Below are 21,605 nucleotides of genomic sequence, written 5' to 3'. Positions count from 1 at the left end.
TAGTGAGTTAAAGAGTAGAACTAGGGTACAAAAATTCTTTCATATAGTCATCACAGCCTAACTTCAGGTTGAGCTGCTAACTCCTTCCAAGGAAGACAAGAATCTTACGCAAGTCCAAGCCTTGGTGATTGCCTTAAGACTGCCTCTAGTCAAAACTGTTCCAGCAACTGAGGTAAAAGTGTCTGTAACTCTGCCCGCTTTCCAGCAAGTAAAACTGAGCCCAGAGTGTTTTAATGCTGACTTAGTGGAACTGTGCAGTAATTTTCATAAGTTCCTGGAAACGTCTTGCCCATTATTTCTTGGGAGGTTGAGATCTGCCATGTAAGTTTCTCAGCTTCCTTTGGAAGAGACACATGTCCTTGCAAGATGAGATTTATGAATACTACTGTGAAAGCAGGAGGAATTTAACTACGCAAAAATGCAAACAAATGTTTCACTTGTCTGTTATGGAAATTTCCCTGTTCAACCATCCAGGAGCCACTGAGGCAGTCACTCTTTCACCACTTGAGCTGGGACCAAGGACCTTTCCCAACTATGCCCCCTCATTCACACAGTCACACCAGGTTTCCATCCCCAGGTTTCCTATAGCAGAGTCTCAGTCTCCTGATCCTTAAAATAATTTCATCACAGTGCAGTAACAAAACAACAGCTCGAGCTGGTCCCTCTCAGGAGGGACCTGGAACAAAGGAACCCCTGGGCTTTTATCCCCTCACCAGTCTAGGCAGGGGAAGGTCTGGGGCCATCGGCTCCTGCCTTGTCTCAGCATCCGCTCCCCTGGCTGGGCCACAGGTCCCCGGGCCCCTGTTGTGCCGAGGGTCGGCTCTCCACGGCCTCTTTGCCTGAGCTCCACCAGCCAGAGCTCAGCCTGCAGCTCCCACTGCAGCTGCACCCCGAGCTACCTCCGTGACCATGTTCCTTAACACTGTGCTTGGACAGTGGCAAGATCCTCCTTCCTCTTATGTGCAATCTGGGAAAAGTAACTTGTGCTAAACTGATTAACATTTTGATCTGAGATCCAAATTCTTTCAGCGTTAGTGAGGTTTCATTAAAACCTTGAAGGGCCTTTATCTGCTGCCCCAATAGTCTTTGAAAAACTTATTTGCTGTCTAGATTTGATAGCCTGTACAGTAAACACTGAAATGTTGCCACTGTATTTTCATCTCAGAGGGAAAAAAGTGATATATGGAAAACTTTGCAATTCTGCTTGTCAAGTAAAGGCAACAAGAGCAGTTTGCTAGAGGTAAATGATAGCTAATGTGTGGTTGGTGTACTGGGATTTAACCCTGTTTTCCTACTCCTAGACAGTCCTATGCAGTTTTCCTTAACTGTTAATTAGCTTCTCAGTGCTAACAGATGGGAGACTTTACCTGCATTCTCATGCTACAGGATAAGACAGTGTAGTGTGTAACCATTCTGATTACTCTCATTCACTCACTGTCTGATCTCTTAAAATCCCTTTGTGCAGTCACTGCCAGTTCACAGATGCTTTGCCTTCTACAGAGTTTTTACTGCCTTGCCTCACCTTTTTTTTTTCTTTTTAATTTCTGGAATAATGCCACTCAGTCTGTTACTTGAAACAAATGAAAATTATTCAAATTAAGTCTCAAGAAGTCACATTTATAGTGTGGCACTCTTAGATGTAAAATAAGCTGGTGTTACTCTGAGATGTGTGTAGCTGAGTAAAACACAGATCTGCGGTGGGTACCCAGATCTTGTACCTCATCTGCAAACACAACTGCTCCAATTCATGAGGATTCATTATGTTAGTCCATGGACTAGCCTGTATATTGCATACCATGGCTAGCAGGTCAAAGAAGGGAGGAGCTGATCCTGATTTCTTTTTCTGTCTGTCTTTCCCTTCCTTTACAAGAAGCCAAACCATTTCATAGGTGATAACACATCAGCTTGCTGCTTACAGTATCCTAGACTGTGCTGTTGATATTGTGTTAAGGTTCCTGACCTCATCCTAGAAAGAGATTTCATATGTTGGAACTTTTACAGGATCCCCAGTGGTTGACTGGTGGGAGTTAAATGCAGCAGATGGAACAGTTAGTCATCCAGAGAGCAAGTGAAGAGGTGGATTGCATTTAAAGGCTGCTGCTGGCGGGGACTAGCAAAGCAACCAGGTGCTGGACTCAGTGTCAGTTCAAAGCTAGGGTTGCCAGTGTATTCCCTAGAATGTGCTGGGTTTGATGCCTGGCTGCCTGCATGTAGTGTGCTGGCACTGCTAGCCATTCATTGCAAGATGGACCTAATGCTGCAAGTAACTTAAATGTAGCTGCCTGTGCTTCTCTATGGGACATAATTAGGCAGTCTGCTTTCTAATCAGGGCTGCTACAATGCCAGGCTCTTCAGCAGACACTCCTAGTTGGTACACAGTTTCACAAGTGTTTTAGGCAGTTGCAGTATGTGCTGTGCAAGCAGCCCCATACAGTCAGCCTTCCCGATTATGGACTGTTCAAAGACTGGATAAAACACTTGCCAGCAGTTTATCTGTATACTTACTTTTTTTCCCATCAAACTTGTAATGACCTTACCCTAAAGAAGGAAAGTTTAAAATATTTAATGTACTAATGCATCTAATCGGGCATACACATAAACAGACTTGTTTCTTCATTTTGGAAGTCAACAAAAATAGTCCGTCAAACCTTGCACTGGCTTGTGTTCTCATCTTTTGACCTTGGAGTGTGATAAGCCCATCAATCACAGAATACAGGACAGTGCTGAAACACTTTTTCACCTGTGGATAGTGCATGTCACAGAATAAACAGGTCAGTAAACACCTTTACTTTAAATTCTCTATGGTTAAAGTGGTGTTGTCCTCGCAGTATCTCATGCAGTCTTTGTAATCTTGTAACTGCCAAGAGACTGATACCGTGCGCAGTGCTTCTGCTCTACAGACTTCTACCATGATGAGAGCAAAACATGTAATGAACTATAAATAGATCTTAACACATCAGCTCCAGTCAATAATTTTTCATATTGCTGCTTTTCCACTGCTTGAAAGGCCAGATGATCTTTCTCTCATGCTGGCTGCACAATTTTGGGGATGAAGACCCCCCTGCAAGGCTTGTCTGTCTTCACCCTTGCCAGGGATGGCTGTACTCCATTTGCTGCTAAGCTCTGAAGTGGCAGGCATTGGTACACACTGAGTATATCTTGTTCTTTTCCAGACCACACGAGCAGAGTTTGATTTGCCAGAGTATTCTGTCCGTCGGCGGTACCAAGACTTCGACTGGTTGAGAAACAAGCTGGAAGAGTCTCAGCCAACGCATCTTATTCCCGTAGGTAGTAAGCAAGAATCTGCTGTTAAGGACAGTTGTGCATGTGTCTTCCAAGGGTAATATTTGGATGATATGTGTCTAGATTTAAAAAACAGCACTCCATTCTCTTTGAGTATTTAGTTAAATATGGTACTTCATTGTCTTACAGTGGAGTGGAAAGAGCTTCCCATTCCTGACTAGTTAGAAAGCTTAGAATTTTCTGGAGCAGCACACCTGAGAGGTGAGCTTTGTCACCTCAGAGGTGAGCCTCCTGCAGTGCAGTATGTATGCTGACTACAGTAGCTGTGATATAAATAGAATACATTTCATTTGTTTGCTCAGTTATTACATCTGTGTTTCAGAGCATCTGGGTATGGATGCTAACTCTGAAGCAGGCAGCATAGTGCCTGTGGAATAGCAGGCCACATAACTTTCTCAGTCTTGCCTGAGAAAGTGGCCTGGGAAACCATAAGGAGGAATTGAAACAATCCTCAGAGATAGAAAACAGCCTTGCAGGTGCTGTTTGTCTGTTCCTTGTTTTCTTGCAAAAGAAGGTCAAGGGGTAGTGAACCCCACTGACCAATGATGGTGATGTGTTAGTTTACTAACCAGTAAGAGTTTTCTTTTCTGTACTTTCACATATCAGTCTATAAAAAAAACCTGGGGTAATAAACCGAAAGAAATTCTCCAGTTCGACTCCACAAGAGAGTCTGTGTCGTTCTTCTTGCCGTTCCCAATAGAGCGACAGCTGGGGATTATGAAAAGCCACAGAAACTTCAGGTTCTAGTTTCGTTTTTCAAGATGGCCTTTTGAGCTGGTTTTACAGAGTAATTTAAAACTATTTGTGCTAACACTTAATAGCACTGACATGTAATAGCACACACTTGGAAGTCTCAGCCTCTGGCTTCGTAGCTATTGCATGCCTTCAGTAGGTAGAAGTTTACCTACTAAGATTAGCTAAACTACTGCACCCTTTGTTGCTGAAACCGGTGATCTGACCACCTTATTTGATGTGAGTAGGTTAGTACTACCTTATATGTTTTTCGTGTGAATAGGTAGAAAATCTGTGAGATGACCACCTTCAGCCCTTTTGAACAAAGCCATTTAAAAAGCCTGCAGGAATTGAATTGCTAGGAAATAGCAACACTACTAGCATACTTTAGCTTGCCTGTCTGGGATGGGTGATGGAGTGGAAGTTTCTCCTCCCTCCCTCCCTCCCTCCCTTGTAGGCTGTGTGAGAAGTATTGTTAGGTTGCTCTGTGGTTGAGCTCTTTTTAAATCCTTAATTATGCTGGGACTTGCCTCAAGTGGAATAATAGCTGAGTGTCTCAGAGATAAGAAGTACTTCACGAAATCATGTGACACCACTAACTGGCAGCAAATATGTTTTGTGAACAGCAGGGAAAAGAAAGACAGTGAGTTTGAGAGCAGAAGGTGGAGGCATGTGTTAAGTGCCCATACTGTTTTCTCACACCCCATTCTCTGAACAGCTGGAACAATCCCAGTTAAGTTTCTGCAGATTCTTGGGTGCACTAACAAGCCTGCCTGTTCTACCGTTCTACCTGAAGCCTGCAAGGCTGTAAATAATAGTCAAGTAGCAGAAGGTGAGTCACAGCCAGGGAATCAAGCTGCTTTGCTCTGACCAGGAATTAGTTGCCCACAGAACAGCAAACGTAGCATGAGTAGCTGTAATACTGAACATGGAACAGGCTGCAGAATAAGCCAGTATCTTAGGTGCCTTTCTTCTAGAAATTCTGGAGATAAAAGGATGTGCTGCCCTATTTTATCTATTTATGAACAAGTTAGCAATCGTATTAATCTCCTTCATGCAGGTTATAGTGGGCTGAATGTTTAATGTATTTATTGTCTAGAAATGGATGAGATATAGAAGCTAGTGGCAGTTTCAGATGCACTGACTCAAGTGTATTCTGAAAAGATGTTTCAAGATAATCTAAGACTATCTGTATTTGTAATTATAGGTGCTGCAATCCCTGAAAGCCTTCCATTATGACAAATTATCAAAAGGGAGTTGTTTTCCTAATCTCAATATGGTGATTCTGCCTAAAATCTTCCTGTAGCAAATTATGTGTCTTCTCAGTGCAGTGTGTCATGACAGCCTACACTTAGGACCCAAAACTAAGCTCAGTGTGTGTTCCTTCCTCTTCATTTCTTCAGTTACTGATAGTTACTTATTTTTAAAAAATCTGAGACATTGTAATATTTTCTCTCAAAAAACAGTGAAACTGATCTCATCTCTGTCTCTAGACTAGACAGGTAAACCTAACACAGCCAAGGTTCTTGTCCTTGGATGGTCATGTTTGGATACTTGAAGCCATTTCTGGTGGCAGTGAACACTGCTCACATATATCAGTGGGAAAAGTAAATTGTTAAGATGGAAGACTATAAGATAGATAATTAACAGACAGTTAAAGCAAGATATCAGTTGCTAGCTGTGTGTATTGATTACTTAAGATGAACCTCCAGAGGCCTAAAATAGAAAGGAATTTACATACTGATGTAGTTGAAACCAAGTTAAATAGCAGAAGTCTTTGTAATAGAGGTGCATTCTTCAAATGCTCAAACTGGAGCGATTACTCAGTGCCAGTGTGCATGTGTTTGTTTGATCTAGGGTTCTTTAGACTAGTCTTCCTTTCCCTCTTTTTTTTTTTTCTTTAAACTTACTTCTTTTCCTTCTGCATTATGGTGCTGAGGTAGTGACTTCCTAGGGCCCCAGCTAAAGTTTACAAAGCAAAGGAAAAGAGTATCTTCCTCCCTGAAGACTAATGCACAAGTCATTATACTTCTGAAGAAGTCTAATGATAGTGTTCCTTACTCTGGTTTAACTAGAATGACTGACTGATTTGAATGCTGAGCATAATAAGGTAAGTCTTAAATTGTAAGAACCAAATGCAGTGGTTAAAATGTATCTGTGTTGCAGCTAAGTCATGCTGGCTGTGCTTTTCTAGGAGATACAGTCTTCGTGTACAACCCACATCAGCTTGGGTATGGTGGGAAAGCAATATGTATAGATTTTTTTTCTTTAATTATTTTTGACATAGATTTTAGATAACAGACTCTTTGCAGAGGAGAATCCTGATTCATGAATTGTGTGAAAATGGTTGTCATTGCTAGCTTAACTGTAAGAAGATTGTCTGGATGGACTGGTTCACAAGGATGAAATGCAAAGCACAATTTTAAAACCTGTATTAATCTGGAAGTCCCTGCTGTCTGGACAGGAAAAAAAGCAGATCTAGTGGTAAAGCTGAAACTAACCATGCTTCAGCTTAAAAAGTTACCTTCCATCCTAAGTGGTACTTCAGAGTTGTAATCCAAGTGTAACAGGGGGACTGTATAACTAGCAAGTCTGGAGACAGTCTGGGCTTTTACATGTAGTGGTGAACTGCAGGGATGAACTGATGGACTCAAAATAATAAGATGTAAAAGTGGATGTATCATCAAGCCTTTGTCACTTACAGAAACATACTCAGGAAAGTCAGCTGTGATAGATAACCAGGTATGCTCATACTTCAGAAAAGATCAGCCATGTGCTGTGTCAAGTCCCTGATTTGTTTTCGCTCAGTATTCTCACTGAGGCTTGTCAGCCTTTTACAGGAGGGCCCTGTTCAAAAGCTCTAAATTGTTCAGAGAGGGTGTGTGGGGAGTAAGTTGAAGTGTCAATTTTTCTGAGTTTCCTGAGACTGGGCAGCCTTGCTTCAATGCTGGCGGGGTGTGCGTGGGTGTGTGTTCGCACGCGCTTCTGTTATAAATAGCGTGCACCTCTTGTGGCATCTCTTTAGAGCTGGATCTTGAGTATGGATAGCAGTAGGGAGAACAATCTAAGCTATGCTACATGTACTTAGTGTGGGTAATGTCTGATTTCCCTGTTGTGACTCTCAGCTGAAGCCACTCAGTAGAATAGCTAGCTTTAAGCCAGACCAGCTGAAGAATAATTCTGAGCACAGCTTGTATCCCATCTGATGCATGGTTCCTGTTAGCAAATGCAATGTTTCAGTTCCTGTTAAGACTGGAATTTGATTGCTTTGTTTGTTCCAAGTAACAGAAACAAGTTTTTGGTCTTTTGAATCTTATATTGTTTGCTTATCTCTGATAGCCTCTTCCTGAAAAATTTGTGGTGAAGGGTGTTGTTGATCGCTTTTCGGAAGAGTTTGTGGAGACAAGGAGGAAAGCATTAGACAAGTTCTTGAAGAGAATAACTGATCACCCAGTGCTGTCTTTTAATGAGCACTTCAATGTCTTTCTCACAGCTAAGGTAAGCCAGTAACTTTCAAATGCAATTGTTGACATGTGCAATGCCTTCTAAAAATGAGGGTAAAAAGGCATTAACAAAACTACATGTTCAGATCAGAACTTTATCTAAAATACCAGAGGGTCGTTGGGCACTCTGACTATTGTGTGTGACAGACCCTTGTGTGTGACAACAGTAAGGGTTCCCTGTACTTGAAGGGAAGAGGAATCCTCTCTACAGATGGATAAATTGAATTATCCAGACCTGCTTATTTTGTAGCCTAGAACATACTCATGTTATGCAAGAGGGAATAAAAATTCAGAAAACTGTAGACTTTAAAATCCTCTTTTGGATAGGAAGGAAGGGAGAGAGGAAGAGAAAAGCTTTTGTGTCTCCCCTGCACAAAAGCTTGCAAATTTCTTGACTTTTTGTATTGCCTGTGCTTTTTATACTGCTTGCACTTGATACCCTCAAAACTAAGCATGGAGGCCTCATTCTTATTTGTTCTCAGCAAACAATTTCATGCTTGTCTTTTTCATGACTCATGCAGGAATGGTGCAATTTTCTTTGGCTTTTTTTAGAACTGCATTTCAAATAAGACTAGGAGGACCTGCAGCTATGCTTGGGTTTTACCAGATAGGTGAGAAGTGCTGTAAAAGCATGCCTTTCCAAAGTCACGTTGCTCGAGCTTAAATGTGATGTTTAAGCTCCCTTCAGGTTCATGCTCTGCTTGCTGTTAATAATCAATCTCCAGTGTTCTTTTATTTCCCCTCCGTGGTGAATTAACCACTGAAACAAGACAGAAATGCAGAATTTGTTTAGCACACTAAATGTCATATAGCTCTGTTCCTCTTTTATCTGTCCAAGCATGATGCAGCTTTCCTAGCTGCTTTATTTGTGTTCTCCCACCCCTGTGAAATGAATGTCAAGGGCTTCATTCTCTGCTTTAGGAGGAGTTTGCCTTGAGATTACAAAGCATCCTGGGAGGTGAGGGGAAAGGACAGACATCTGTTCTGCTGACTGTCTCTAATGTTTGAACTTGGTCTAGTGGAGCAGTGTGGTGTCAGTTCAGTGTGCTAGGACATGTGGAAAACAAAACTGCATTTAAATGCAAACATAATTGAAAATTATAGTAGCTTTTAAGATGTCAGATTTTCTTAATCAGACTTACATTTGACTTACGTTCAGTACTTGGAAGGAGTACCACAGTACATGTTTTGAAGATGGCTGCTATTTTTTTGGGTTTTTTCTGAAGAACACTTAAGCTTGTAATCTAGTCTTTAATAATATGTCTGAATTCTTGGTCTCTGCAGGCCTGCTTGGTTTGAATACATCTCTTCCTCAGGCTCTATAGGATAACTAAGCTATAGCTCCTGAGCCTGTTTTGAGACGTTGAATACTGACCTCTGCTGGAAGAAGTAAAAATGAAAAATTGTCAGCGTTTTGGCTGACTAAAACCATGGTGTACTGTTCTGATGTACTGTTAAGGTGAAATCCCATGAAAATTGTGGGCAAGCAGTCTTGTTAGCACAGTTTATCTGAAAGTTGGTTTATGCAAATGTGTAAAGGAGTGTGAAGGAGGTTTACACTTTCTGTGGAGGCAACATGGATGTGTCTGATCCAGACGAGCTACAGTCTCTCATGCAGAGAAGTTCTGCTGGTCTCCCCACGCTGCTTTTTTTCTGCATGCAGTCTTCACCTGGCTCCTGTTTGACCACAGAACTGGAGTAAGGAGGCTGCTTACCAAATAGGTGTGCAATATGTAGCTCTGTGGTAGGTCATCAGAGCCAGCTGGTGCACCTGGTTAATAATGGTATTGTAGCTGTGACTTGGAAGTATGTGTAGATGAATGATGTGGAGGTAGGACCAGAGCCATTAACAAGCCTGCTTCCCTGGTGAGAGTACAGGGAGATGGGAAAGTACGGCCACATGCAAACTTGGACTACTTAGTGTTTTCTGATATACTTCTTGCTATTCTCCTGGATAGTTTACCTCCATGAAGCCTTGAAACTGTGCTCAGCTGTTCAGCTTGTTGAAAGCAAGCCTTTGTTCAAGGCTGCATATTGCATGTAATCTTGCTTTCACAAGATTTGGTCTTGACTGGAAAGTATCCTTCATTGTATTAATATTTAAACATATAAGTGAGTATTCCTAAACATATTCTTTTTTGTTTTGGTTGGGTTTTTGGTCTGTTTGTTTGTTTGTTTGTTTTATTTCCTAGGATCTTAATGCCTACAAAAAGCAGGGAATGGCTTTGCTGTCAAAGATGGGGGAATCTGTCAAATACGTTACAGGAGGCTACAAATTAAGAAGTCGGCCACTGGAGTTTGCAGCCATTGGGGATTATCTAGACACATTCTCTCTAAAGCTTGGTACCATCGACAGAATTGCACAACGAATCATCAAGGAACAGTTGGGTAAGGACACAAGGTGTTCCATCATAGTACTTCAGTCTGAATGCTCTGTGTCTTATTCTGGTTGATAGCATTATCAATACAATTTGTGTTGATGATTCTGGGCTGTTATACATCATACACAGGGCAAAATCTAATGTTCCAGATTTTAAAAAGGCCCAAAGCCTAGTGCAGTATCTGATATTAGCTCAACTTTTCAAACATTTTTTTTGAAGTTGAACTTTTTATACCAGCGTACTGTCTTACTGGCGTAATTTTTTTAAAGACTTTTGGAAGGTGGAAGAACCTGTAGATTCCACCTGGAGGAGTACAGATGGAATTCCTAGAGAAAGACAAGCTTTACAGGTCTGTCTTAGTAGAGTTAAGTTTTATGAATGTTTAAAAAACTGACCTTGGCTACTGCTAAGATGCAGGAGTCTTTGTATTGGAAGTCTGTAGGAATGGTAAGTTAAAAAAGAAGCAACTTGAACCTGTCACCTGTGCAGCCAAAGACCTCTGTCTATTAAGAAGCTAATGCAACACACATCTTGACTCCCTGTGGGGATTAATGTTGCTCAAAATTGATGCATAATTTCTCCTATTTTGTGTTTGCACATCTTTGTGCATTGCTTTTACTCTGTTAATCTATTTTTCCATCTGCTTCTTGTAGAATACTTGGTGGAACTACGAGAATATGGACCTGTTTATTCGACCTGGGGAGGGCTGGAGGTGGAGCTATCAGAGCCACTGGAAGGAGTGTCTGCCTGTATTGGGAATTGCTGCACAGCTCTTGAAGAACTCAGTGAGGACATGACAGAAGACTTCCTGCCTGTACTTAGGGAATATATATTGTATGCTGAGTCAATGAAGGTAAAGAGAGCCCTGTGGCAGAAAGCACTGTTGTTTTTGTTTAGAATTAGAGAGTTCATTCTTTTTTAACACTGAGAAATGATGGTAGTGAGAAATGAGCCCTGTGGCAGAAAGCACTGTTGTTTTTGTTTAGAATTAGAGAGTTCATTCTTTTTTAACACTGAGAAATGATGGTAGTGGGAAAAGTGGAGAAGTAAATAATACATTAAGTAGGAGGATATTTTCATACCATAACAAAGCTAGGTATGCTTAATAGGAGGGTACTTCATGGGTAGCATTATCTGTCTGCTCTGCTCTTCAGACAAGCTAGGGTCAGTATTGTAGGGCATACACAACATGTTGCAGAGTTGTCCCTTCACTGGTGTGGCAGGTGGTACTCTATAGGAGACATCCTGTGGCTGCCTAGAATCATTCTTTGAATTGAAGCCAGTTGTGCTTCAGCTCATCACTGCGGAGTCACTGCCTGGTCCAGCTGGAACTACAGCATTAGCAGTTTCTGTCACTTGTATGTAGCAGAGTTGGGTGCCTTGTTTTAGAACCATGTGTCCAATTGCTTCTTCTGTCATCCCCATACCCTGGGCATGATATGTCTGTTGTTAAGTTCTGTATACCAAGTAACTGCTCAAAGATGGTATTCTGTAACTTGTAATCTTTCTAATAACTTAATATTCTACTGCTTACACAGATGTAATAAAAGAAACTTTAATGTGGGTTTTATTCTGTTGAAGTTAAGGAGCATTGGTAATCAATCACATCTAAAGGGAAGGGGGAAAAAAGAACTACTGAGTAGACTTCACTAAAAATGTTATCATGGAGTTCAGTTTGTCTGTCAGGGCTTTTCACCACGTACCCGTGGCACAGTATGTGTGCCATATATATCTATATCTATAGATATATATAGAGTTATATATAGCAGTCCTGCTATAGAGTACTAACAGAGAAGTTCCTTCTGAAGACTTTCCACTTGGAGCAACTGTTACAAGGCTATGATATGCACTCTTTTACAGATCTAATAGCCTGCTGTAAACTTACAGTCTTAACATGGTAGTCCTTCTCAGTCTTAATCTCATGCTATGCTTCTCAAACTGAGAATTTAAACATTTACTTGTAGATGTCTTTTCCCAGCTTCAGGAATTGTACATCTGTGTAGTTAAAGTACTCTCAGATGTCTTTGCACTAATTCCCTGGGTATATTCTTTGCTTTTGTCTCCATGGATTTGACCCCAGCATGAATGAGGTGTATTTTCTTTATGGGTCTATTAACAGTAAAGTATTGCTTGAACACAGTGAGCTGTAGGAAGCCTTGTCTCAGGATGTTGGGACTGTAGGAAGTGGAGGTGGATGGAGTGTGCTTACAAATAAACAGAGCGTGAGAAGCTAGTGATTAAATACTTCAACTCAGAGCATCTGGTTTTTGATGCTAAAAATGCCACCAAAAATGGCATCTGAAAGGGCAAGCTGAATTGCGAGAGCTGCTCTTCACAAATATAGTAAGGGAAATTTTTTTAAGCTAAAAAGCGAGGGTTTCTTTAGCTGAAGAGGTACTTCAGGCAAATAATCACCACTCACCACAGGCAGAGCAGCCTTACAGACTTGTATGTAGTCTTCCTTTTGGCCTTTTAGAGTGGCACTGTCTCCAAGCCAACAGTTACGTAACTGTCTAAAGTACTTCTTCAGCTAAAGAAACCCTTGCTTTTTAGCTTGAACTTTTTAGACTGTTGACTTGACTTTCTAGTGCTCCAAAAGATTATGCTGTTTTAGTGTCTGGCTTGGGCATCTTTTTAACTTTACTCAGTCTAAACATTTGAAAATCAAGAACAAAAACTTTTGTTAGCCAAGACAGACAGTTTGTATTTTCCTTCCCTCTCAGACATCAAAACTGAACTCTCTCTCAGGTTCTACAAAGTGCAGTTTTCTTCTGCTAGGAAACATCAGCCTGTGTCTGTTTCTGAAGTGAGCAGCTACAGAGCTGTCATTGCAGAATCCTTAACACCAAGTAAGTAACTAAGGTTAGTAAGGAGTGCACACTTGGAGTGCAGGAGACTTTCTGTTGAAAGGGGCATCCTGTTCACTAGCAGAGGATTCCTCTTCATCAGCTTCTGTGAGGACTACTTGTGAAAGGTCTGTTTCGATCATTCAGAGCACATTTTTTGCACAGGGTACTTGATGGAATGTAACTCCTCAGGTACTAAGAGTTCAATGCAACCTTGATTAACTTTCTTTGTTGCACACTGTACCTCTGGTGTAGGTAGGGGAACATGATCTACAGAGCAGTCTATAGTTGGCTGAATGTCTCTCAAGTAAGAACTTCCAGATTATCGTCACTGTTCAGAGATGAAGGGGCCTTGATGTCTTCACAAGCACACTTGTACCTGAGGGGAAGAGCCTGAGGGAGCTGCACATACAGAGTCAAAGCACAGTAGATAAAGCACAGAATATTAGCTGATTTGAGGGAAGCCTAGCCTCTGGATTTGTTTGAAAGATTTGCAGAACAGGGCAGAAGCTGGTGTTGTGACCTTGAGTTAAAATGTGCTCTGGAAGTGTCTAGAATAGACCCTTTCCAAATTACTCGCTTTGCTCAGCACTTGTTAGGCCACAGCTGTGTTCAGTTTTTATCCTTGCTGCACACAAAAAGATGTGGATAAGCTAAAGAGGGTCTGGAAGAGGACCACAAAAATGGTCAAGAGACTGAGAAGCCTGCTATATGAGGAAAGGCTGAGAGAGCTTGGTATGTTCAACCTTGAGGAAGAAGGCTTAGGGAAAATCCTGTCACCATCTGCCAGTATTTAAGGATTGACTACAAATGTAATGAAAGTTCCCTTTTCACAAGGAGACCCACGGGAAAACGGAAAATTAGTGCAAGTTACTCTTGGGGACATTTTCTTTGAACACAAGAGGAGAATTTTCACAATGAGAACGATCAACCTTTGGAATGATGTCCCCAGGGAAACAGTGGATTTCCCAACACTGGATACATTTAAAATCCAGCTGGACAGGGTGCTGATCCATCTTGTCTAGACCATGCTTTTGCCAAGAAGGGTAGGATGAGATAATTCTTGAGGTCTCTTCCAGCCTGGTATTCTATGGTTTCTACTACATGGCAAGGTGATGTTCATGGTAGCATTGAGGCCTTTGTCAGCAAACATGTGGTGCCACATTTGCTGATGTACGCTGGTGTTGCCCTGGGAGGCATGTGCAGAGGACAGTAACTCCTATACATGATTCAGTGCAGATATTAGGATGTTATATGACTTCTGTTTACCCAACATTGCTAGAAAGGTTTATATGATGTGATCCCCAGGGGTGTTCTTGGACATAACTTTTAACACATGTTTAAATCAAGCACCACATAGGTAACTGTGTCTTTAACGGCATGAATTAGAGATCCTCTTGAGGTGATTAGTCACAGTAGGAAGCTATGTGGTGTACGAACAGGATTGAAATTGAAATTTTGAGATAGGAGGCAGATGGCAAATTCCTGAAGCTCTGTATGGACCAAGGTGGAATGTTTCAACTAAATACAAAATTATGAAGGACCTGCTGAAACTAGGCTGTCTTTCATGTTCAGACACCACTAGTTTAGTTCTGACCTGAAATAACTGAAGTGTGTTGGTTGAGGTTTTTTTCAGTTTTGAGTTCGGCTATTTTAAACTCTTTTTCTCTCCAAGTGAAGCTTTAACTAGTATTACATGGTCTGTGATAATTTTGAAGATACTTGATGCAGAGCTTTTCATAATTTGAGCATTGAGGCACTGATCTAGAACAGAGGAGGTTGCCTGGAGGTGCCAGAGGAAAATAATGGGACAAGTGAAAGGGAAGCAGGACTTTTTTCATCACCTGCATGTCGGCCATTACTGGATACTTAAAACTTCAAGCTCATTGTTAATGGTCCACAGTAGGTGGACTTGAGCCCTTAAGGGGAATTAAGTCATCCAATTTGCCAATAACTGTTAATCATTGGCTACTCCTGATACAGATTCAGCTTCCTGCCCTAACTCCAGGCTTTTAAAGACAAAATGCAATTGCTTGAGGCAGTTATTTTTCACAGAAGAAATTTCAGTTGACTCAGGTTCAAGAGGCAATACGAAGTAGAAGTACGCATTAAATCTCTCAGGCTTTTGTTGCATTGGTAACCTCAATCACTTAAAGGCCATCCCACATAGTTGTGTAGATTCCAAAAAGAAGCGGCATTGTTTTGGTTTTTCATTCAAACACGAGTGACATGTTTCTGCATCCCTTTTGAAACAGAAGGGAGAGTTAAGATGTTGAAGGTGAGTTCTTCAGGTTTGACCTCGTTTTATTGCCTTATCTAATAGTAGCTTTGTAGATGGGGTGCCATTCCCATTTATGGTGGGTTGAAGTTTATAAGACTGTTGATGGCAAAATCTCTACTCTAGAGCAGCTGTATTGGTGACCTTCTCATGGCTTAAGAAGGAGGAGGGGGATGATGATGATGATGATCAGTAGGTACAGGATTTGTATGTCCTTAATTGCTCTTAATTAGATCTAGGCTGGCTGTTAGAGCTCTGAGGAACTATTCTTTTGAAACCATATTTCTCTAGGGAGCAGTGCATGTGACTAGTCTTATGTTACTAGCCTTGTCTGGACCTGTTAAAGTGACTAGTTTCCACTTCGTGTCCTAATGGGACAATTCCTTCTAGGTGGCAGAAGGGAAGACTAAAAGCCAAATTAGCTGCAAGAGAATTTCAAATTTACAGCGAGTGTTGTCTGACTTCCCTCTGAGCATTTTTAATAATAACTTTTCATCAATAGAGTAGTTAAAAAGTACTAGTTGTTTCTTTGTGAAACCTGAAGTAATAAGTTGCCCGCTCTTGCAGACACAAAACTTTATTTTTTAGTAAGTCATTCTCAGACTAATTCCTGTTGTTGTTTTTAAACTGCAAGACTGTAGTATAACCTTAGTGAAATTCTGTGTGGATATAGTACAAGCTAAGGGGGCATATTTGGCTCTCTATCTTGAAAACACTCTTGTCAAGAAAATGTTTACTGCTTGAGGAGCTCTCTCAGGCAGTCCAGTGCTTTTCATTATTCAAATTGTCCTTTTCATATTTATTTTTTAATAAAAACAATAAAGAACCACCCTCCCCCCACCCAAGACTGATCTAAAATAAAGGCTTCCTTTTGCTCTAATACCAGAATCTGATAGCTTGCTTTAAAGGATTCTGAAGAGTCTTTGCAAATGGAAAGGGAGCTGTAATACCTTCTGTGGTGGTCTTCCTGTCTCTTAGTCAATGCTGTTGTCTGTCTGCTGCTTGAGGATATCAGAAACTTTACATTAGTCCTTGTCAGATTTGATGCTTTGTTTATATAATTTTCATGGTAGTAATAGGTCAACTGATAAATTAAATTTACTTAGTCAGGGTTATATTGATGGTTTCATGACAGCTTGTATCTGGCATGCCTCAAGCTTGTCCAAATGTTGAATTTTATCTGTCCCTGCCAGCTGATGGAGAGCAAGTGCTGTTCTTTATTAAAAGCTGACTCCGCAAATGCTGTAAAATAGGACAAAGTAAATCTGGAAGTCTGACTTTGGGCTTATTTGGCACTGAAGATGTATCACTTCATTTGAGTTCCTCGGGGGCTGGGGGTAGGAACAAGCAGATAATTTCACAGCTCTCTTTTCTCTTGCCCATAGAATGTGTTGAAGAAGAGAGACCAAGTTCAAGCGGAGTATGAAGCAAAACTGGAAGCAGTAGCCTTGAAAAGAGAAGACCGTCCAAAGGTTAGCACTTAAAATTACTCTACAGTTTGCACTTGCGTTACTTCCTGCAAAGAATGGAGAAGCAGAACTTCTTTTTCTTGCTTTTTTTCTGGATCTGGTATAAGCAGTTTCTGGCAGAACAGAAATTTGTTGTTGGCAAGCTGGTGTGAAATAAAGACCCAAGTATGAATATATGTAAGTTGTCTAGCAACTTCTGTACTACTGATCTCTCACATGGCCAGAGCAGGTGAATAGAGTCAGTGTGACTCTGTAACACTTCAAAAAGAGCCAGCAGTCAGTCAGACTGTTCAGTGACAGCTAGCAAAGCAGTGGTAGAACAGCCCCTGGTGACTCAGCAGTATGCCAGTTAGCTGAGTTAGGGTTCTGTCCCTAGCACTGTGGAGCTGTATTGTTGCAGAACACTGGTTTTGGCTGCGGAAAACTCCTTATTTTGCCCTTTCTGCTAGGGAGCTCTACCTGTCTGATGCTGAACAGAGATGGCACATGTCACTGGATGACAGGTTTTTGGCTTGGGACTATGCAGAAGCAAAGCTGTGAACTGACGTACTTTTGCTGCCACCTGCTTGCATGAAGTAGAGTGCAAGAGCCTTTTCTTAAATCACTCCAGCTATAACTGATCATGACAACAGGGTTTGTTCCCTTCTTCTGCTTGGAGTTTTTGGTTTCCCCTATATTTGTGTTAATAATTAATGGATGACTTTTCAGTATTATGACTGCTGTACAATAAGGTTTACTCTACAGTAGGTTTACATAATATTTTGAATCTAAGAAGCTGAAGAGGACAAGAGCATAGAAATGCAAAAGTGTTTTTCTGATCTTTTGTCTATAGAGAGCTACAAATAGTGGTGTACTAGGTGTTTATCAGAAAAGCTCTTTTATTTGGGTCTACTGCCTGCCCCTCTGCTGGTTGGTATGCACTCTACTTCCTCAATATAGCTTTGTGTAAACAGGTTCTAACAGTTTTATCTAGGATGGAGGGAATTAAGTCTAACATATCCAGCAAGCCAGTTTTTAGGCATTTTAGCCACCATATTTTACCAAGATATTACCAAGATACAGTGGAATTACTGAATTTTGCTAATCTTGCACCTGTTAAAAGGCCTTTGGATCTTATATCTCAGTGCGATTGTTGCATAAAGTGCAGCATTTAAATCTTGAGAATTTTTTGAGTACTTCAGTCTCCTCTCCAGAGTATCAGCATATTTTTTGGCAACTCCTTGTACCTTTTTGTAACATAAGTAGTTTGTGTCATTTACAAGATGAAGTTGAACAAACTCTGTAGAACTTCTTGCATGTTCACAAAATACTGTCTCTGGGGTTTTCAGAACCTTTCCAGCCAGAGGCTGTATCATTACCTGTAAGATGTAATAGCTCAGAGCTGTGCTTAGCAGCATATCTTACATTCAGCGAGGTCTACTGGCTATAACTTGCTGGAAACTAAAAGCAGGCAGAGGGTCATATTGTGGAATGGCATTTGCCTTCCTTGAGGCATGTTTGGCGATTCGGTAGAAATGATGTAAAAAGACCCTAAACGAAACCTTAAGAGAACAAAGGCCTTTGTTTAGATCTTGAAAGGAAAGCCTATTACTACTTGATAATCTCTCCCTGGAGGGCATTCTGGGCCTCCTGTGCACGTACACAGCTTGGCATCACAGAGCTCACCAGGCCATTAGATTGCTCTGGCAGTGAGATCAGCCTAGAGCTCAGTGGCCTATGAATGCAGAAGGCTTGTAGCGCTGCTGTCACTGTCAGCAAGTACTGCTCACAATGCTGAAGCTTACACCAAAAAGCACAGTTGGGTGTTGTTTACCAGTAGCATTGTGGTGTTCATGTGGAATCTGCAACCTTTCAGTTTCTAACAAGTGCAGTGGTGAAATGCCTCTCACCCATTTCTAACCCACGCTGGAGCTGATTTTGCAGTAATCTAACCAGCGCACTGAAGGGTGGGTGTGGTTTCGTTTTGGTGAGATGAAGTTTGTCTCTGATGATCTGTTTTATTCTGTCTACATCAAGGCTTTGAAGTTTGGTGATCTATGGGAGCAGTAAATGTGGCAGTGCAGAACTTGAAGTGGGGAAAAAAGCCTTATAATAGATAACTGTTTTCCAAGAACTAGGAAGGTAGAAATATCTTTTGCAGAGATAAGTTGTCTAATTAATGCTGGATTTGTTCTGCTTTAGGACCATTTGTTACTTGGTAATGATGATATAGGGGAGTTTTAAAGTGGACATGCTATCTGTAATTGGCCACACTAAATTATAGATGTTTAGCAAGCTTAGCTTTTTAAGAGAAAGAATTAGCATGAAGAGGATTAGATACACATGCAGAACTTCTTATCATATATGTACAATTTCATGCTCAGTTCTTGCCTGTGTGTACATCTCTCATCAGTTGAGATTGACTGACTAAAATAGTCCTGGGCCCTTCAGGAGTGTGTTGGAGATTGAACCAGTTATCACTTTGATTTTGTGGCTGGAGGGGTTATTGAGCTATTAAGTAGCTGAGAGCAGATCAGTAAAGAAGTAGTAACTTCCCCCGAAATCCAATCTACTTTCTTCCTGGTTCTTAGTTGTTAGCTAATATTTAGTGTCTCCATTGATAAAAACAGATAAAAGCATCAGCTTTGAGGCTTCAACTTAGGCCCAAATTTGATGATAAACATATAGTATCTCTTTGCATTGAGTTTGCACTGATATAAAGTGCTTAAAAGCTGTTAATTAACTTAAAATTTTGTCTTAACTACTGAGTTGCAAATTATGTTCTAGGAAGCTGCAGTTTATAAGCTAAGGCGTTTCCACTCCCAAATAGGACTGCTGCATGTGCAGACATTACTTTCATGATACCTCTGGAGACTTAGTTTGAGTTAGTTGTTGTTGTTCCTTAATGAGAGCACACATGACCCATCTACTGATCACTGTGTTATCCTGTAGCTCTAAACTCAGACCCTCTGTCTGACCAGCCAGAGAAGTTGCTGTGAGAAAGAACAGATTTTTGTATAGCTTCATTGTGGTTTCACAGCCTGGGGGAAGAAGCAGGAAGCTAGTGAGTGCCTAGAAACTAAGGTAATTTGATTGTGAAATCTTATGTGGTGCTGCTTCCAGACTTCATGAATATCTCTCTTGGTAGCCTAACCTTTCCTATTAAGATAGAGTACTTATGATGCAAGGCATACATGCCTTGAGGGGAGCATCCCCTGAACGTTCCAGTCACTGGCTCCATTGTTCATATCTGCAGCCTACGAGGGAACTTCATCTGGAGTTGTAGCAGAGTGAATTCTTTAGCCGTAAGTATAGTGCTCAGACATGGCAGAGAGAAAAAGTATCTACTGAACCTCCAAGCTGCCTGTAGTGTAAATTCAGTTGTGTGAATTAAGGGGAACTCAAATCCCATGAGTATGAAGAGCTCCTGCATCTCAAACAGGTTGATTTACTGAAGAACAGGTGTAAGACCTTCTCTGAGTAATAAAATGATCAGCCCTAATCCACATCCTGGAGAGGAAACACGGTCGATGTGTTTCTGCCTAAATTGAGTACCTTGCCAACCTGCAAGATAGTAGCCTACCTCTAACTTCATGTAGGTCTCCATGAAAAGCTTTTTATGTAGTCTGTTTATCCTCTTCCTTCTTTCACCCCCTCAGGGAGTTTACTGAAAGTATCAAGTATGAGAGAAGCCACCATAAAGTTCTTCAAATGTTCTTCATTCTGTATTTTGCCATTGTGAAAGTCACAGCTTCCAAAGCAAAAGTTCACTTCTCACTTTGGTACCAGGATTCAGGAGTTTCCTCTTCTGAACTCATGGGTTTAGTCTGCATGTCCTTACAGAATTCCTCTCTGTGTGGACCATGCAGCAATGAGAAGGGAAAAAATGGTGTTCAGCTTTCCTGCTTGAGGAAACACTTGTAAATTATTCCTGTATTTTCCTGGTGGTATATATTATATTAGTTAAAACATAAGAGAAGAACACGAACTTAGTTGGTCCAAAGCATATGTTCCTTGGGCCAGTGACTACTGTCAAAAATCCATTTAAATCTCTACCTCAGCTTGCAGTAGGCTTCCTTCAAGATGTCATTTGTTGCTTTGGCATGGTTTTTTCTGTTGTTGAGCCTAAAAGTCCATGAGCCCATCTTATTTGGATGATCACGAGTGCTTTGCAGTTAAATTTTGTTCAGGAAGCCTGTAAGATTAAAAGTGGAAGCTAGAAGCTAAGGACTTAAGAAATTTTATTCTGAAGCAGTCAATACTGAGGTGTCTTATCCAGCTTTGTTGATAAACCCAAGTGTTTGCTGTTATATACACACTGGTGTAAATTGGGACATTCCTACTGCAGCTGTGGGAAGCAGGAAAGTTTGCTGTGGAGCCAGACTGCTCAGTTTGAGCACTAGGAACTGAGCCTTGGTACCAGCACTTACACCAAATGGTTTTCCTGTGCCTCTGTATCAGTCATGGAGGTGGACAAGCACAAGCACTCACCAACTCAAACAGCAAAGAAAAAATTAAGCAATCTCATATCCTCTCTAGTTCAGAACCACAGCTTTTTCTTGCAGCCATAACTGAGTTGATTCAGGACAAGTACGGGCTTGTGAATAAACCCCTTCTTCTGTAGTTTTGCTCAGTAAGGTTTGAGGTAATTCAACAATCTAGCACTCATAGTGACAACTTTAATCTTCATTTCTTTTGCTGCAGGTACCCACAGATGTTGAGAAATGTCAAGACCGAGTAGAATGTTTCAATGCTGACCTGAAAGCAGATATGGAGAGATGGCAGAACAACAAAAGACAAGATTTTAGGCAGCTACTCATGGGGATGGCAGATAAAAACATCCAGTACTACGAGAAGGTATGTGTTACTGTTGAAGCACAGGCAGGAATAAGAGTAGTTTATTTTCCTCTGAAGTGGTGATAATTCTGCAGGAAATCTTCACACTGTCTTGAAGACAAGAATATTAGACATCTGAAGCTGTTCTTTGTCAGAGTTGGAAGTTGTGGTCAGCTGAACTCTGTGACACTAGTGGTCTTTTGCAAGTCAGCACTAATAGCATTTTATCATGCATGCTTTTCTGTTTCGCACTTGAATTGAACAAATTACTGAGCAGC

At 41.1% G+C, this 21,605-nt stretch overlaps 1 protein-coding gene across 1 annotated transcript in view; it reads left to right on the top strand.

The window, feature by feature from the left end:
• SNX30 (sorting nexin family member 30) overlaps nucleotides 1–21,605 on the top strand; it is a 52,537-nt gene that overhangs the window by 24,155 nt on the left and 6,777 nt on the right. Inside the window, exons 3-8 of the mRNA XM_005530771.3 lie at nucleotides 3,174–3,284; nucleotides 7,375–7,533; nucleotides 9,731–9,926; nucleotides 10,573–10,772; nucleotides 16,429–16,515; nucleotides 21,196–21,348. Of these exons, the coding sequence (XP_005530828.2) occupies nucleotides 3,174–3,284; nucleotides 7,375–7,533; nucleotides 9,731–9,926; nucleotides 10,573–10,772; nucleotides 16,429–16,515; nucleotides 21,196–21,348 (906 nt within the window). The remainder of the gene's footprint in view (nucleotides 1–3,173; nucleotides 3,285–7,374; nucleotides 7,534–9,730; nucleotides 9,927–10,572; nucleotides 10,773–16,428; nucleotides 16,516–21,195; nucleotides 21,349–21,605) is intronic.

The sequence above is a fragment of the Pseudopodoces humilis genome, chromosome 4 (assembly GCF_049639895.1).
Source record: "Pseudopodoces humilis isolate 2021_Gansu_Grassland_sample_001 chromosome 4, ASM4963989v1, whole genome shotgun sequence".
In the NCBI taxonomy this organism is placed as follows: Eukaryota; Metazoa; Chordata; class Aves; order Passeriformes; family Paridae; genus Pseudopodoces; species Pseudopodoces humilis.
This window is presented reverse-complemented; position numbering and strand designations above follow the sequence as displayed.